The sequence below is a fragment of the Clarias gariepinus genome, chromosome 3, assembly GCF_024256425.1.
Source record: "Clarias gariepinus isolate MV-2021 ecotype Netherlands chromosome 3, CGAR_prim_01v2, whole genome shotgun sequence".
Lineage (NCBI taxonomy): Eukaryota > Metazoa > Chordata > Actinopteri > Siluriformes > Clariidae > Clarias > Clarias gariepinus.
In genome coordinates, this window is record NC_071102.1 from 40,354,183 (window position 1) to 40,373,407 (window position 19,225).

The following is a 19,225-nucleotide window of genomic DNA, read 5'->3' on the forward strand; positions in this document are numbered from 1 at the left end:
TTAGTGCATGATGGGCTGGTTCGATTATTTCAGACACTGCTGATCTCCTGGGGGTTTTCACTCACAACAGTTTAGAATTTACTTGGTATAAAAAAACCAAACCAAACAGATTAAAAGAGCATCCAGTGGCCAGCAGTTCTATGGGCTGAACAGCTGTTGTACCATTCTTTACCTGTCCAGTTTTGGTGAACCTAAAATCCTTTTGTCTCCATTCTGATGTTTGGTGTGTATATAATAATCCAAGCTCTTGTCCTGTATCTGCATGATGTTAGACGTCGTGCTGCGGCAACATGATTGGATAAACGAGCAGTGATTTGAGGGTTCCTGTTAAAGTGGACTCCTGTTTCGCAGAGAATGAAGAGGTCAAGGAGACGACTCTGCGGGAGCTGAAGATGCTCCGCACGCTGAAGCAGGAGAACATCGTGGAGCTGAAGGAGGCGTTCCGGCGCAGAGGGAAACTCTACCTGGTGTTTGAGTATGTGGAGAAGGTCAGACTGCAGCTCTCGTTTAACTTCATGATTGTGATACAGTGTGTGCATCAAGTCAAAGTGCTTGCTGGACCATGGCGTTTAAGCTGATCACATAACAAGTGATTGAGAATGTGGACACATGTCCATCTGTCAGGGTTCCAGGGCGTTTAGCTATCGAAATTGTTATTAGAATTTCTACCTCCATAACATTACACATCTTCAGCATGTCCGTGCTCATGAGCAAGAGAGATGTTTTTCTTGTATTAGTTAAACGTGTGAAAAGCATGGGCATGTTTTATCAGCTCTGGTGGGAGGAAAACAGTAACTCAGATAAGTCTGGCTGCTTCGGCGATGATATAATCTGTTCAGGAACGCATCTGCTTTCTGTCTTGACAACCCATGCTCATTTTCACCTCCTGGAATGAGGAGCATGCTGCATCATGGTGAACCTCATGCACTTTTGCTCACAGACTTTATATGAAAATATAAAAGATTATCTCAATATCAAACCCTTTCGAACACTTTCAGTGACCAAAAAGTGGCAGGTAGTATTAAAATGGAAACAGAAGGTGTTTATCCCAAAAAGTGCTTTAGTTCTGGACATTACAAAGCACTGGAGGCATCTTTCATAAATGTTAAATAAACATCTATAAAAGATCGTAAAGCATTCAGCAAGCATACCAGCTGTTACCATGGAAACGATGACACATGAACAAGCGTTTGCATAAACCATGCATCTGGTACAATTAATAAAGATTAATCACACTTTCCATCCAATCAGAATCAAGAATTCAGCACAGCTGTGGTATACATTTTTTTTTTTTTTTTTTGACAGATCAGATTTTCCGAAAGGTTTTCTTTATTACATCACTTAAACCCTATTATTAAAAACTAATAGGTGCTTTGTTGGTTGTTGATAATAATAGCAAACGTTTATGGGTAATTCTTCTGATTGTGGCATGATTGTGTCAAGCGGACGGAGCTTAAAGCCGTCAAACTTGCTAAGATGCAGATAATGCTACAGTTCCGTGTTGATCAAAACAAGAAAAAAAATTCTATTAAGCATTTAGATTTTTTCTTGCTATAGAAAAGTGATATGTACAAAAAAGATGTAATTGCATTAAATAGCGTTAAAGAGTGGTGTTCGAGTCATACCCGCACTGGCCTACCAGGAACTCCTTTATTGGCCCGAAAATGCGGAAATGATTGTAGTGAGGTCAGAACTGTACAGAGGTGTGGCAGTAACTCTTAGCCGAGTTCCTGTAACGTGCAAGTGGTGTAGGTGAGTGATTGTGTGTACAGTTCACATAGACAGATCTCTTAGCGTCTCATCCGCAAGTAGTGAAATGTAATTCTTCGATTTCTAAGGATCAGGCGTTCCACTCGCTCAACATTCATGGGAATGACTGAAGTGGGTTCTGAGCCACCTCGGCCAAGAGCCTTCTTTAAAATGTTTACAGCAACCAGTAAACATGAGCCATAATGGCTTAGTGGGTAGGACTGTCGCCTTTCACCTTCATGGTCCGGGTTAGATTTCCGCCTTATGGAGTTTGCATGTTACATTTACATTTAGGCATTTGGCAGACGCTCTTATCCAGAGCGACTTAAAATTTTATCTCATTATACATCTGAGCAATTGACGGTTAAGGGCCTTGCTCAAGGGCCCAACAGTGGCAACTTGGTGGTTGGGGGGTTTGAACCTGGGATCTTCCGAACCGTAGTCCAATACCTTAACCACTGAGCTACCCCTGGCCCATGTTCTCCCCGTGCTTGGTGGGTACGCCGGTCTCCTCTCACAGCAGGATGGACTTATTGTGAACTAATAAGTGTTCCCAAATTGCCCGTAGTGTGAATGAACATGTTTCCTGCAACATGTTTCCTGGCACCCTATCTAGTGTGTACCCCACCTCGTGCCCTAAGTCTCCTGGAATAAGCTCCAGGCCCCCCACAACCCTGTATGCATGATAAAGCGGTCATCCATATGTTTTACTGCAACTAAGCGTCCTCATCACCGTCCTGTCCGTAAAGTCTCCTGTAAATGTAAATCCGCTTTACTCACCGTGAATTTCATCACAAATCCTGGATTGACTTGAACGCCCCTCGTAGTTTTATGTTGCTTGACGTAAATAAAGCTTCTAGCTTCAGTAATATCTTCTTTACAAAAGAAACGCTAAACACAGTCCTGCTACGAATGACATTAATATTTGAAGCTGTAATACGCTTGTACAAATGTGTCTCCAGCCTGCATGTGCTTGTGCGGTTCTCAGTAAATGTTACCCAGTTAATCATTTTGTTGTGTAACACTGTAGAACATGCTGGAGCTGCTGGAGGAAATGCCTAACGGCGTGCCGCCTGATAAACTCCGCAACTACATTTATCAGCTGATTAAAGCGATCCACTGGTGCCATAAGAACGAGATTGTACACAGAGGTAAAAGCAGCCGATGTAATCGTGACTCAGTAACTGTAAAGCTTGTATTTATTGCTGTTTGCTTGTTTACTGTACGTGTATCTCCATTCCCGGATTTAAAACGGCTTTTCTCAACCCTCCGATTTCACTGATCACAGTGTTTCTGTGATTCTTTTCAGACATCAAGCCTGAAAATCTCCTCATCAGCTCCAACGACATCCTCAAGCTGTGCGATTTCGGCAAGTCAAAGGCTCCTCTCTTTGTGTTTTATCTCATTTAAACGGAGGATGATTCTTCATGCCACTGAACCCGATCATAGACAGTGTTACTCAGACAATTGTACCTGTATCTCAGATCATGCCCCCGTGAGTGCAGTGCACATGATTGGTATTTGAATATGTTGAAGTGATATAATTAGACATGTAAAAGCCTGCAACATCCAGAGGACGTCTGTACACAACGTGTGATTGTTCTAACCGAGACCGTGATGCCCCACCAGCTGGAAGACGAACACAATTGCTCCCGAAAAAAGTGAAAAGTCACGCTTTATATGATCAGGCAGCACAGCGAGTGCCATGGAGAATGCACATGAGTCACAGCAGACTTCTTTTGAATGCTTGTATTTTTAGCCCGGTTAAATTAATTGAGTGTGAATATTCCACAGTCTCACTCACTTCACCCATCTCTTTTTTATCATAATAGTCTAATTATATGTTTATTATTTTTATAGTGACTTTTGGATCTTCCAGTTGCTTTACGATATCTACCAGTAACTATATACTAAACAGATGCACACATGATTAGCGTGTACATTGATGCTATTCTGAGAAAACACCCTCGGTTGTTTGATTAGTGAAATACAGCAAAAGAGACTGATGTAGCGGCACGGTTGCTTAGTGGTTAGCACTGTCGCTATGCACCTCCAGGGTCTGGGTTCGATTCCCAACTCGGGGGCTGTGTGTACATGGAGTTTGCATTTTCTCCCCCTGCTTGAAGGGGTTTCCTCAGGGTACTCTGGTTTCCTCCAACAGTTCCAAAGACATGCAGGTTCGACTGATTGGCATCCTAAATTGCCCAGGCGTGTGAATGTTGATCCGCCCCTGTTGTAAAAGTGGTAATAATACACAATGGTCACCATTGGCCTTCACGGTCCCTAGTTGGACTACAGAGGTTCCTAGATGGTTTCTAGATGGATGATGATCTAGAATAAGGTTTCCCCGAACATGGATTTATGACCTCTCAGCCATCGGTCGGTCACCAGCTTAACCATAGGATTAGTAAAATAACTGGTTAAATAAACAAATCACTTGATAATAAATGGTGGTTGTTAAACTGTTACTGTATATAAAAGCAATATCACCCTCGAGGTCGTGCTATTTTACCAAATATGAGCATGGCTGTTATATATTACCCCCCCCCCCCCTCCCCCCCTTGATGTTTTATGAAATTCAGTGCAACAGCACGACCTCGACTGTGTGATTTTGCTTAAATATAAGATTCTAAGGTATTAGTCATGAAGGGACACAGAACACAGTGTTAAGAGTGTACATGTGTTACCATCTGGACTAAACAGCGTCACAGTGAGAATTTCTCAGATGGCTGAGACTTGAAGGCTGTATGTTTCAGTAATATATTAATCAGCTGACGGAATTTTGATGTAAGTAAGTTTTTGATAGAAAGTTTTCTTGAGCTTTTTAAGCCAAGCTTTTAGACCTTTCTGTGTGTGTCATCACCAGTTTAGTGATAACGTCCTCACTCTTTCACTCTGTCTGTTTGACGGTCTTCAGTACCAACTAACCCCCCCACCCCACCCCCCCTTGTTTTTCTCTTTCAGGCTTTGCACGGAATCTTTCAGAAGGCAGCGACGCCAACTACACAGAGTATGTGGCCACCAGGTGGTACCGATCTCCTGAACTACTTCTCGGGTGAGTTTTGTATCTTAACAAGTCCGTTTTCATTCTGTCGATCGGAATTCCGTTCCAGCACAGAGTCGCGGTGAAGCGGGTCCCTTCACCCCTTGACACTTTTACACTCCATAGGTCTTGCATTTTCTTTTTTTGCTAATAAACAGATTTGCTCCTCGCTGGTGTTTGCTTTGCACTTTAATGCTGTTCCGTTTATTTCTGTTTTATTTGCGTAATGCTTTTATTTTTATTATAGGCATTGCCACAAAGCAGATTCAGATCTAATAAGCTGAGGTTTTCTATTGAAATTCCCCCACAAGAAGAAACGAGTGAACATATGAAACTGGGAGAACACATGACAGGATAAAAATATATAATATTATATTGTATGGAAAAGGCCGTGTTCATGGATAGACTTTGGTTTGATGTGGAACAGGAGATCGTTCTGGAAGCTTAGAGCTTTTTGGAGATGATTGTTGTTTAAATTGATATTTTTCTGCTCACCACCAGAGGAGAAATCAAAAAAGAGAGATAGAGAGCGAGAGAGGGAATGCTACAAATGTTTTTTTTTTCCAAAAGTCTCGCCATTTAAATTCCGCCTACTCGAATGTTCTCACCCTCCCTCTCTTCGCATCTCGGAGCTGAGCTGTCTTTCAGTCTGCTGTCTCAAGTCATCTCTCTTTCTCCCTCCCTCTCTCTCTCTCTCCCTCCATCATCCTCCGTCCCTTCCCTATTCTCTAACACTTTCATCTGGTTGCAATTTCCTTTGATCAAAAAAAATATTTTTTTCTAATATAGGCTTGTTTTTGCTTTCCATTAAACGGGTAAACTGGTGTGCACTGGTGCACTATTCATCACGGCTCTAAACGCTTTGTATTTTCTGATCCTGACAAACTAATTTGTCTTAAATGTGCCAACAAACGATAATTTGACAGTGATATGTCTGCTAATTGTAGCGCCTTCCGGTTCCAACACACCTGGTTCAGCTCACAGAGCACTTCTTAATTTGATATTTACTCATTTAGGCAGGCGTTTAAGAGCAGAAATGACAGAATTCATATAAAAGGTTCTAGTAACTGAGCAGAGGATGTCGAATGTACCTTAATGTATCAACTGGTGCATTGTATCATGCAGATGTGATTTCTTCAGTGCAGCAATTGTTCGGGGCCGTCAGAGATAAAGTATTAATTCAGACGACCCCAAAAAAGAAAATGTTAAGTCATGCTAGTTCTGGTTCTGTTCCATCTTATCTCATCTGAGTGTTGTTGTGCTTGAATTTCCATTATATTATATTATATTATATTGTATCACAGCCATGCTGATATTCAGTATTGACCTTAAATGTGATATTGCTTTTATACAAAAGTTCCACAAACTCGATTTATTATCATCAGATTATGTTTGGTTTGTTCCTTTTAACCAGTTATTTTCGCTCCACAGACTCCGCAACTGGCAGAGCTGGCGACCCACAGTTAGTAATTAAATCAGTTCAATTCAGTTTTACTTGCAGTATATAATTTCTTAACAGTGGTCATTGTCGCAGAGCAGCTTTACAAAATCAAAAAGAAACGAGTTTAAAACCTGTAAGGAAATGTGTATAAATCAGAACGATCAGATTGTCCCTGATGATGAAGCCGAGGCCGAAGGTGGCAAGGAAGAACTCCCTAACACGGCAATATGATGAAACATGAAGAGGAACACAGAGACTCAACAGGACACCCATCCTCATTTGGGTGATAACGGATAGCAGTGTTAGACTGCCTGCTGAAAAAAAAAAACAGCATAGACCAGCATATGCTGGTATAATTGCTGGTCAAGCTGGTGACTACCTATACTGGTCTATGCTGGGTTTTTAAGTGATTTTAATTGATTACTTTTTAAAAATATGCTTTTATTGTCAGTGCATTTGTATAAAAGGTTTGCGTTGTGTTCTTAGACAACCCAGCAGATATTTAATAAATGTAAAATTATGCATTTACATCTTTTTAGTAAATGGATTATTTCTGTCTTTTGTATGTTAATGCATTTAAAGATACCACTACACGGTCCATGGATTTACATCACACACTATTCTCAGTACTACTGTATCTGTTAAAAAACAAGATAATGAGCTAAAATGGTAACCAAGTTTAACTTGCAAAACCCTGCTTGTTGCCCAGTAAAGGTAGCTATACCTTGTTGGAGAACTTATTTACATTTAGGCATTTGGCAGACGCTCTTATCCAGAGCGACTTACATTTTTATCTCATTATACATCTGAGCAGTTGAGGGGTTAAGGGCCTTGCTCAAGGGCCCAACAGTGGCAACTTGGTGGTTGTGGGATTTGAACCTGGGATCTTCCGAACCGTAGTCCAATGCCTTTAACCACTGAGCTACCCCTGACACCCTTATCAGCTCAGTTATGCTGGTTTTAAGGTTTCATCAGCATACAGTAGATATGCTGGTCTTCCATCAGCTATGCTGGTTCACCAGCTAAACCAGCATCAGACCAGCACTAACCAGTATTAACCAGCACAGACCAGCATATAAATCATGCTTGCCTATGCTGGATTTTTCCAGCAGGGTGAAAAAGGGGGGAAAATTGTTTTCAATTCTCACTATGTAGCCAAAAGGTGGGAAATAAGCCATGGAGGTGGTGGACAGTCCTGAGAAAACTACCGGACTTACTTTATATCTTCACTTAGTCCACTTAGAATATCTGAACTTCAAATAGCGTTAAAAGGAAAGCTAGCACACTGGCTTTCACTAGCTAGCGCACTATTTAGAGTGTACTGTACAATCCCTTGTTCCGCTCACCAAGTAGCTTTCTAGAGTGGGATTTGGGGATTCAGCCTTGTTTTAGAAGCTAGCATGTAACTTGTGTTAGCTGTGAATAGAACAACATGGACCGTTCAGAGGCAATTTGGAACGTCACTAACTAGACAAAGTGTTGTTTAGGATGATAACATCATCAGGCGCGTTTACTTGCTGAAAGTGCTTCTGTGACTGGTTTTGAATGTGGGATTTCTTTCCACACAGCTGCTCTCCTCTCTTTTCACTTCTGCAAGCCACACCGACCTACTTTCACCCATGCTGCGAATGACAGTTAGTGTAATTAACGATGTTAGAACACCTGGGACATAGAGAGATGCATATAGTTAAATGTCCCAGCGCTGTTATGCTTTACATCAATACGCGTAGAATGCTTACATCCAATCAGATTACTCTGTCGGAACTAACTTTTGTATAAAACTCCATACAGTATGCCTTCGGATTCAGACTTTTGGGCCACACTGTAAATTGTCTCTGTTTTTAAAGGCTGTGTTTGTCTTTGTAATAGCGAGTTTTTGCTGTGTTCCTCAGAGCTCCGTATGGGAAGGCCGTGGATATGTGGTCAGTGGGATGTATTCTGGGTGAGCTGAGTGACGGGCAGCCTTTATTTCCGGGAGAAAGTGAGATCGATCAGCTCTTCACCATCCAGAAAGTGCTGGGGCCGCTGCCGCCTGAGCAGATGAAGCTCTTCTACAGCAACCCCCGCTTCGCTGGTCTGCGGGTAGGAACTAGGGTTCTCTTCTCTTCTCTTCTTTATAGTGTACTATATCTCCACCAGCTGTGAATAAAAGACAAGAATTTGGCTTTTGCTTGCACATCATAATCACTTCACTCTCCATCACCAGCTGTCCATTTCTCTTTCCAGCTTTTTATGTCTTATGAATGAACGAATTAGTAAAAAGATTACAATATAAATATATTTCTCTTTTTCCTCCACTCCTCATGTTTTTGTATGGATTGTGACAGTTCCCTACAGTCAGTCATCCTCAGACCCTGGAAAGGAGATACCTAGGCATCCTCAACGGACTCATGTTGGATCTTATGAAGGTAAGATTTAAACCCATTGTGAATTTAGTGAATTTATCTTACCCATGGAAGCAATTTTAATTTTCACTTTCGCATATTTTCCAGTAGGGGGCAGGCTACACACTTTCAATAGAATACAAGATACCCAGTAGTAACTCCTAATGTTAAATGATGCTCTGTATATGGTCCTTTCAAAAGTCTGCATTATTTTTAGACTACTTTTAAATACAGAATTTAACACCCTGGCAGTCATCATGCTTTGAAATGCAACAGAAAAGATTTTGAGGTTGTGAGAACACCTGTGCACAATTACACACCTTCCGCCAACACAGTTATGAATAGGTTTTCATAATTATGCAGATTTGTTCCACTTTATTTTTTCAGCCCGTTGTGCTCCGTGATTTTGCTTTGCTGTTCTAAATCTGGTTCACCTCCTGTTCAGAACCTGCTGCTGTTGAACCCGTCGGAGCGCTTTCTGACAGAGCAGTGTCTGAACCACCTCGTGTTCCAGGCGCTGCGAGTGCTGGAGCGACCTGCGCCTCCGTCTCCGACCCCACCCCGATCCTCCAAGAGGAAACCGTACCACGGGGACAACACCATTCCTAGCCGGTCAGCTAGCTCCACTCTGTGACACACATTACCATGTATTTCTTATGTACAAATCTACACTATCCAGGTGAGATAATCTACTGAAGGTAAGCCAGACACACAGTATTTTAAATTATGATAGCTTTAAAGACAATAATTGTATGAGCGGAGGCAGTGAAAAAAAGCTACAAAGCCTACAAATAGTGGTGCCCAGAAATGTCTAATTTGCAGCTGACTTGAGAAACATAAGTAGATCAAGTTATATAGATGCAAATCAGTATTATATGTTAATATTCGCACATGCATACCACTCCAATTTATCAAGTCTGTCTTATTTCCCTCTGTCGTGACCATTTGTAATTCTCCTTCACTCTTTTTTTTTTCTGCAGCAGCAAGAGCTCTAGTCATCGTCGCTCCAACAGCAAAGACTGCTCATCGCTGCCGCGCCATGAAGACTTGCGCCGGAGTACTGAAGGCTTCCTGAATGGTGGTGGTGGGCCCGTGCCAGCCAGCTTGAGCCCTCAACTACATCCCAAGAGCTACCAGAGCCAGACGCTGAACCGCTCGATCTCTTGCAACAAAGAGCTGGCCAACAACAATCTTCCCCATCTCTTGAGTCCCAAGGATGCCAAGGGGAAAATCGAGTTTGACTTCACACTCGGGCCTAAAACCACCGGCGGCATAGACATTTCCACCGGAAAGTACCTCAAATCATCCAAACAAAACCGCCAGCCATCGTCGTCTTTTATGGAGGGCAAAACAAGCACTCTCCAGTCCAGCGACAAGCACGGGCGTCACGGCTACATGGAGAGCTCACACGGCTCCATGCCCTCGTCATCATCCTCCAAGAGCACTTCCTCTTTCCTCGGCCTATCCAAAAGTCACGGCACACTAAGTGATACCAAATCTGTTGGAAACCTTGCCGAGCCACGCCTTCACCTAGAAGAGTCTGTGCCCAGTTCTGGCTCTGGGTCTCGGTACTTCCAGACTAGCTGTTTGGATTTGAATGCCGCTCCCGCCAGCCCCCGAACAGAGCGGCACTCTGGCTCAGATCGTCAGGGCCATAGCCCCATAGGGCGCACCAACCCTCGCATGGAGGGTGGCACCCTGGACTCGCACCACTCCTCAGGCCGCAAAAAAACACCAGAGGAACCCAAAGTGCCAGATACTTTGGATCCGGCCATGTTGGCTGGAGCCGCAGGCATGCATACTCACACGCTTTCTGCCCCTCACGAGGCCGCCCCCTACGGCCTGGGCTACACCAGCCCCTTCTCGTCTCAGCAGCGCCCCCACAGGCACTCTATGTACGTTCGACGAGACCGCCACCGGACCCATGGGCAGGACGCTGGGCTGGCAGTGGGCCAGGCTGTGCCAACACGGGCCAGCAGCCTACAGCTGCTCTCTCCTCAGCTGCCTCACCGCACATTACCACGCCACCCTACCAGCTCTTCCAGAGAGGAGCTCAGCCAGGACATCAGCAGGGTCAGACTCTTTATATCTTTTTGTTTGTCTGTCTGTCTGTAACCAACCCTGAAATGTATAACTTTATTTTTTTTTTACATGAAAGTATAAGTTTATCTGAGGCTCAGATGTTTAGCTGTTCCACTAAGCTAATACATGTCAGTATCTTATGGTTTATTTAATAATCAAGCTGTAGCCGGGGAATACGTTAGGTTGACTGATAAATAACAACATTGATATTAATTTATTTGCACAAACTCCCTTGTTATCCGTGGTTAGCTTGGCTGATGATGGCATCACCATGTTCTTCAGAGCTTCTCCTCCTGCACTAATTCTCCTTCTGAAAATGCACATACCTCTCAGTTTTTTAAACCATGTAAGTTATGTCAATTTTTGCTACTGTTAGCCACAACCTGGCCTTTTCAGGATTTCAGGAGAAGTCGCTTTTGGTCATTTGCTTATTTATTTAAGACCATCTTAAATTGAGTCAGAAGACTTCCACCATGTTCCAATTTGTACAAGGCACAAATTAGGCAGAAATCATTAGGTGAAAAAGGCGGAGTGACTCTGAAATGTCACGTACACAAATATAACCCAGGCAGAGATTCAGAGCAGGTTTTTACTAGTTTCCCAAAAACCCAATCCTGCAAAAATATTCCTAACTAATATATTTGTAAAGTACAAGCCTGGGGTTGCCAGATCACACTCATAAAATCCCACTTAGGCAGGGTTGGATACCTGCTCACTTTGATTTGAAAAAGTTCAAATAATATCAGGACTAGAACTCAAAGTGTAGCACAATTATATGTGCACATACTTTGCTTTAAACGACTTTGTCATACAAAATTGCTCAGTAGCAATACCCAAAGATACACAAAACAGCTTATGTAAATGATGTTCCCCTAGTGAGACAATGTAGCCTACTCCAGAAGCAATAAAACCTGGGAAACACTAAACAACATCAAAAAAGTTAACATTTTAAAATGCAAAAATGCCCAAGTCTGCTTTATGAGAGTATGGTATGATACAACTGCGCAATTACAGTACATCAAGAAAAAAAATCTTATGTAGATGTAGCTATAAAGTAAAAACCTAATAACTCACAATTCAAACAGGCATCTATCAATATTTTGAACTTATTACCTTATTATATATATATATATATATATATATATATATATATATATATATATATAAAATATATTCATTTGAAAAAAATTATATATATATATATATATATATATATATATATATAAAAACTACAAAAAATATATAAAAAATAAAATATATATATATATATATATATATATATAATTATATATATATATATATATATATATATATAATTATATATATATATATATATATATATATATATATATAGTGTCCACTTTCTGATTTTTTTATTACCTTACTGACACATGGCTCCAGCTCAGGATGTTAAAACGTCACCTGATCTGGCAACACTGGGGATAAAAATAACCTACACATGCTTACTACAGCACCTCCCTTCACCAAGGAACTACTATCCTGGGAAATGAAAGAAAAAGGAAATTTGTCTGAAATAGAGCATGCCTTCGAAAGTTACTGACGCAAATTATCTTAGTGGGACAGCTGACAGATTGCTTGCACCTCAAATGAACAGTAGAGAGCATTATTGTACAGAAATGCATGTGTTATCCCTGATTGTCTCCATAGTTCCAGTGTGGAGGGTAGGAACCATTACAGCCACTATATATACATGGTATACAGTATATTAACATATCAACGCTGCTTTAAGACCAACTTCAATAATCCTTTTGTGGTTTTGTAACAGCAACATGGCTTTAAGGAAATTATTATACTGAGTGCATCCCATCTGGATCTAGTTATTGTGTCCAAATGAAAAATGATGGAGCTATTTCTGATTTTCTAATTCGTCCAGAACTCAGTATAATCAGAAATTTTAAATAATAATAATTCTAGAAAAGAAAGGCTGCCAGCAAATCATTATGCATCATCCATCCTGTAAAAGGCAATTCACATGCCTTTCTGAAATGTTCTGTTAACTCGTGAGAATTACTGCAGCACCATATAATCCTCAAGGCAGCATGTCATTTTGTAGAGTATTAATGGGCATTATGTGTTTGTCACCAAGAAGTACAAACTAAAGCTAAAGATAAAACCCTCTGTAACCCTAACCTAAGATTTAATTCATGTAACAAATGTTATAGTAAGAAATGTTAATCTTATATGATGCTAAGAAACTAGTGCATGCTTTTATAACAACTACTATGGAAACTTCCTGGCGGTTCTGCTGTATCTTTAATTGAGCTTCAGTTTGTTTAGGAAGCAGTAGCATGCACCGTTCAGATAAAGAATGTTGAAGCATATTACACCAAGAAAAAGTAGCAAGCTATTGAGTTTTACATTTACTGCAGGCGACATTTAGCCCCGGTTGTGGCTCAGATAGTGGAAGTAAGATCAAAACATGGTCACTAACTGTGGAATAGTGTTATAGAGAACGTTTGATTGTCTGACCTGGCATGTTTATAGTCTGCGGACTTGAAATACTTTGTACACTCTTCATGATTCTTGATAATTCTTTTAATTTACATACACGGCATTTGGCAGACACCCTTTTCCCTTTTCCCGAATTACCTTTTTATCTCATTATACATCCGAGAAGTTGATGTTTAAGGGCCTTGTTTAAGGGCCCAACAGGGACAACTTGGTGGTCGTGGGGTTTAAACCTGGCACCTTTTGAACCATAGTCCATTACCTTAACTACTCAGTTACCCCTAATTTATTTACACTCACTCATCGTCAATATCACTTTATCCTGTATTCAGGGTCGCGGGGGGCCTGAAGCCTATCCCAGGCGACATAGGGCATGAGACAGGGCACACCCACATACTCACAATTACATGCTTATTAACACATACAGGCAATTTGAAAACGCCACTTAGCCTAATTTGCATGTCTTTGGACTATGGGAGAAAACCGGTGTACCTAGAGGAAACCCACCAAGCACAGAGAGAACATGCAAACTCCATGCACACAGACCTGAGACGGGATTCGAACCTGGATGTGCAAGGCGACAGTGCTAACCACTAAGCCACCTTGCCGCCATATTGTGTTCATTAGTAATGTAATTCAGAAGATGACATGGATACACATTTCACAGTACTATGTGACTAGTAATTTGTGTCTTTTCGTTACTCCATTATTAACATTTTCAGTAAATAAAAACCTTATCATATAATATGATCCCAACATTAGACATTGTTTCGCTTTTACAGCTCAAAGTTGTCTAGCGTAAAAAGTAATTAGCTTGCAGGTTAATTAGCTTGGTAGAATCTACAGCGTCCATGAAGATCCATAGCTAGACTGTAGGACTTTGAGTTTGTAGTTTTGGCTGTATGACATGGGTCATTGTCATGTTGAAACATCAACAGTATCTTCTCAAGATTCAGTTTTGTGGCTAATAAGATTTATTATTTCTCTTCTATGTCCTTATACAAAGCAAAGTTCACAATGAGCTCCGTATGGGGACAGCGGAAGAGTACTTAGCACTATTATTGGGGGTTCTCATACTGTGAGCACAGACAGGACAGATTGGCCACACTCTCTCAAGGGAAGAGCGATGGCACACTCGAAATCCCACATCGATCGTAGCGACACTAGCAAGTCATGGCCACAAGCGGAAGGGATCGGATAGCGATGTCCTCTGAGTGTGTTATGCCGACCCGAAGGGTACATGACTGACAGTTCATGTGAGCGACAGGCTTCTTGTGTGTTGGAAAAAGCACGTGTTGGTAGTTGCCAATTATGTGGAAGTGCCCTAACACAATGGGTAAGAAAGGGACACGACTAAATTAGGAAGAAAATTTTGGAAAAAAACATTGAAATCTAAAGTGAATATACTATATACACAGGTGGTCTATTAAATAACAATTATTATTATTATAATTATTAATATAATATATAACAATATATAGCCATTCTTATTTCCAATCAATGTAAGTTGTTTATTATGGATGCAAACAAAAAACACATCAAGGTCTAACACCTTATAAATAATTTAGGACAATAATTAATTAGAAAGTGATTAGGTCATATAAAGGCTTGTACAGTAACAACGTTACTGGTATTGGGGCATACTTTATTCTCATGGTGAGACTCAAGCATAAGCGTACTCCAGGAGCCACATCATCTGTGATGATCCTCTTCTTAGCTTTCTTACTCATAAATTTGTGATGCAGACAACCAGGAAACACCTAAGTACCTAATTGTACAACAACCTTTGCTCCTTCAAAATGGGTGACTAAGATGGATTATCTCTGGCTTTACTTCCTACATGTTTGCACTCTAGATTTACAAAGTCTTTAATTAATTTATAGAGTAAAAAAATCACTTCTTTGATTCTTGTGTGTTTGTGTTAACAGAATGACCAGTCTCCAAAAGAGAAGCCTCACTCTCATGGTCCAATTAAAGACTCAACAAGGGACAACACCACTTCCTTCCACTCACAGCGTGCCAAAAATGAGGTCTGAATCTAAGATTCTTTAATCTGCCTCACCATATGCATAATAAACAGACCATATTAGAACTAAATTTTTACTATTTATATTTAGAGCATTCATCACATGGCATTAGAACGAGTGAGGTGCCACCTTATGCTAGTTCACTTCCTGTAGGAGAGTAAAGTATGAACAGAAACACAATACCAGTAATGGTTGGTTAATTGATTGACAAGTGTTAATTAAAGTGGTCATCAAGGGGTAGTTCTTTAGTTGGTTCATTCTGCCACTTTGGTGCCAGAACAGGATAGATGCATCTTGATCAGTGGCATGATCAGTGGTATGTGGAGTATGATGTCTTTTTAGGTAAGCATCAGTGGTTTAACATAGCAGTATGGTGGAAAAAACTTGTGGGAACTGCATAAACAAGTGAGTTTAGTGAGGTGAGGTAAGATGAGAAGTGATGATGTGTCATTCATGAATGATTCGTTCTTTTTGAACGAGTCTTTAACGTGACTCAGAAGAACGAGTGGTTTCACGGAGTGATTCATTTATTTTCTACTGGGCGCGCATGCGCAAAGCACCGCAAAACCTTCGTAGGTTATGTACAAAAAACAGAAATAAGTAGTTACCTTTGAGTCTTTTGGTTCGAATCGTTCCTTCTTTTGTCCTGTGACTCCCATGGACGCTATGTAGTGCAATAGATTCAAAAGAACGAATGACTCGAACCAGAAGATATGAGAGGTGAGCTGCTCATTCTGTTTATTATAATATGTCTTTAGCAGCATTGTAATATTTTCATCACTGGAGCTATAGCCAAAATCTGTGTATGTAGACATGTTGGGTGTCTGTTAATTGAAAATTTTACATTTTATTATTTCTGAATAAAAAAAAAAAGAAATGAACTAAATCACTCAAAGTTTTAAATTTTTAATTTTGATGAACGAGATTCAAAGAACTGAGTCAATAAAATGATTCAAACTTCCCATCACTAATGAGAAGGATAGTTGGTTGCACAGGACTCTCATTATTGACATATAAAGCGATTTGAGACTTGTCCAGAAACATGGACAAGATATTGACCTGGGGATGCACCTCCAGAACCTGCTTAGTCTATTTCGGATTTACTTTTAGCTGATGAGCTGCCACACATAACGAGATGTCTCCCTGGCAGTCTGAGATCACTGCAAAAAACATAAATGCCTGAAGAAGGAAATAAGAGGATGAGTTGAGTGTTGTCACTATTAGAGAGCTAGTATAAAGGAAGCATGTGTGTCAAACACGCCAAAGTTAGGCTTATCTAACCTCGGTCAGGTGACATCATTTGATTAGGTGCACCTGGAGGTTATAAATAGGCATGAACCGGAAACATCATCAGGTCTTTTTGTCTTCAAGGACCGCATTGTGTTTGCATGTGTGCAAAATCTGTGTGTTAAATACTGCGCTGCAGTTAAAAAGAAAAGAAGCAGAAAGCGAAAGTAAAAGGAAATATTACGTTAAATGTTTGGGGGAAGATCATGCTATCCTCGGACTCAATCAGAGTTTTTGCGCCCGGCTCGTGCTCTTTAAAGGAAAATCGGCTCCCTCCTGGGGATCGATAGTCGATTTATTTGACTATCAATGATGCAAGGGAATATGGCTATATGATGATGTCCCAGATTGAGGAGATGCTTGCGGGTTATCTATCTCCTGGGAGCTCATCATCGTCAAGAAAAGCATTCTCTCTCCTGCTCAGAGGACAATGTATTTGGGGGTCGCATGGGATTCGATCTTAATGCAGGGACAACTGGCTCCTGCACGTATCGAATCGATTATAAGTACCCTAAAGAAGATCAAGCTAGGCCACAAAGTGACTGTTCGTCACTGTCAGAGAATTCTAGGTCTCATGGCAGCTGCATCAACAGTGATATCCTTGGGCCTTCTGCACATGAGACCCTTTCAGTTGTGGCTGAGAGCCAGGGGATTTCATCTAAGGGCCAATCCCCTGAGGCAAATAAGGGTTATGCGCCAGGGGCTTCGTACCCTTTTTATGTGGTTAGACCCCAGTTTCAGACTTTGGGTCCCACTCTAGCTCCGTGTTGGTGTCGCAAGATGCTAACGACAGACGCTTCCCTCATTGGTTGGGGCGCTGTTTTAGATGGCTATCCAGCTCAAGTTATCTGGAGAGGTCATCTTCTTGCATGGCACATCAAATGCCTCGTAATAAGAACTTTATTTCAGGTCCTGAAATACTTCCCCCAGCAGTTGAGAGGCTACCATGTCCTAGTGCGGGTGGACAACACTACGGTAGTCTCTTACATAAATCGTCAAGGCGGATTGCGTTCGCGCCGCTTGAACAAGCTAGCACAGCAAATTCTGCTTTGGGCACAGGACAAGTTCTTGTCCCTCAAAGCGATTTACATTCTGCGGCATATGAATGTGGAAGCAAACTTGCTGTCCAGACAATCTGTGGTACACGGGGAATGGAATCTCCACCCCGAAGTGGTCAGTCAAATCTGGGAGAGATTTTGTGACTTCCCTGGGTCTGGACGCTGTGGCCCACACATGGTCTAGACTGCGTCTTTACACATTTCCTCCAATAGCTCTGCTCCCCAGAGTCCCCATCAACAGGGGTTTTGCCTCTTATTGATAGCGTCCCATTGGCCGACCAGAGTATGGTTCTCAGATCTAATATCTCTTCTCGACGGCTCGCCATGAGCGATTCCGGTCAGGAGGGACCTTTTGTCTCAGGCGCAGGGGACAATACTTCATCCCAGGCCTGAGCTCTGGAACCTTCACATCTGGCCCCTAAAGGGGACCACCTAAGAGATGCTAGGGCTCTCTCTACTAGAAGAACTTACACCCTTAGATGGAATGGTTTTGAAAGTTGGTGTATGGCAAACCATGTAGACCCAGTCCACTGCCGGATTGTTTTAGTGCGAACAAAAGTTTAGTTTCTGCAGGAGAAACTGTCCTCGGGCATATGTCCTAGCACTCTTAGAATGTATGTGGCCGCCATTTCAGCTTGCCATGTTCTGATTGATGGGGTTTCTGTGGAAAAGCACCCTTTAGTTGCCCGCTTTATTTGTGGAACTAAACGGTTATGCCCGCCCACTAGAACGGCATTCCCTCAATGGGACTTAGCATCTTATGGTTTCTGACTCTTAAGATGGTTTTTCTAATGGCCATTACTTCTTTAAAGAGATTTGGGGATTTGCAGGCTCTCTCAGTCTCGTCATCCTGCTTAGACATTGCCCCTGGGCTGGTCAAAGCTATTCTGCATCCTCACTCAAATTATCTTCCGAAAGTTCTATTCTCGACCATGCACCCAGTTCTTCTCGAAGCCTTCTGTCCTCCGCCATTTAATGGTCCGGAGCAGGAAAGACTTCACTTACTGTGTCCAGTACATGCTCTGCAGATTTACGTCCACCGCACTAGCCAGTGGCGCAAGTCGGAGCAGCTTTTTATATGCTATAGGGGGTGGTTGCCACTAGACAAACTTGGGGGTGGTTGCCACTAGACAAACGATGTCACATTGGGTGAGGGATGCTATTGCCCTAGCCTACGAGGTGCATCGTCTCACTTTACCTCTAGGAGTTAGGGCCCATTCAACTAGGGGCCTTGCATCGTCAATGGCTTTGGCAAGAGGTGTCCCCTTGCAGCAAGTGTGAGATGCGGCAGGTTGTTCCTCTCTGCACACATTTGTCAGATTTTATAGTCTGAAAGTCCATGCCACTCCAGCCTCACGGGTCCTCGAGTCAGCATCCCAGAGTCAGGTCTAGACCTCTTTGGTAATTGTGCCCACACGCTACACAACCCTGGGTGTCCAGACACGTTTCAGTGTGGCGGCGTTGGTATTCTCATTCCCAATAGCGTTTTTCATGCAGCATCGAGTGTAGCTTTTAAAAGGGAACGTCTTGGGTTACTTGACTAGTAACCCTGTTCCCAGAAAAAGCTTGAACAAGATGCTGCGCTCCAATGCCGCACTGTATGCGTGACTGGACATCCTTTAAAAAAAAAAAAAAGAGGATGTTTCCGGTTCATGCCTATTTATAACCTCCAGGTGCACCTAATC

The 19,225-nt window shown here is 41.8% G+C and overlaps 1 protein-coding gene across 1 annotated transcript in view; it reads left to right on the top strand.

The window, feature by feature from the left end:
* cdkl5 (cyclin-dependent kinase-like 5) overlaps window positions 1–19,225 on the top strand; it is a 48,637-nt gene that overhangs the window by 20,225 nt on the left and 9,187 nt on the right. The window contains exons 5-13 of the mRNA XM_053492709.1: window positions 352–488; window positions 2,780–2,900; window positions 3,059–3,118; window positions 4,714–4,804; window positions 8,126–8,315; window positions 8,561–8,641; window positions 9,063–9,247; window positions 9,601–10,690; window positions 15,097–15,198. Coding sequence (XP_053348684.1) covers window positions 352–488; window positions 2,780–2,900; window positions 3,059–3,118; window positions 4,714–4,804; window positions 8,126–8,315; window positions 8,561–8,641; window positions 9,063–9,247; window positions 9,601–10,690; window positions 15,097–15,198 — 2,057 coding nt within the window. The remainder of the gene's footprint in view (window positions 1–351; window positions 489–2,779; window positions 2,901–3,058; window positions 3,119–4,713; window positions 4,805–8,125; window positions 8,316–8,560; window positions 8,642–9,062; window positions 9,248–9,600; window positions 10,691–15,096; window positions 15,199–19,225) is intronic.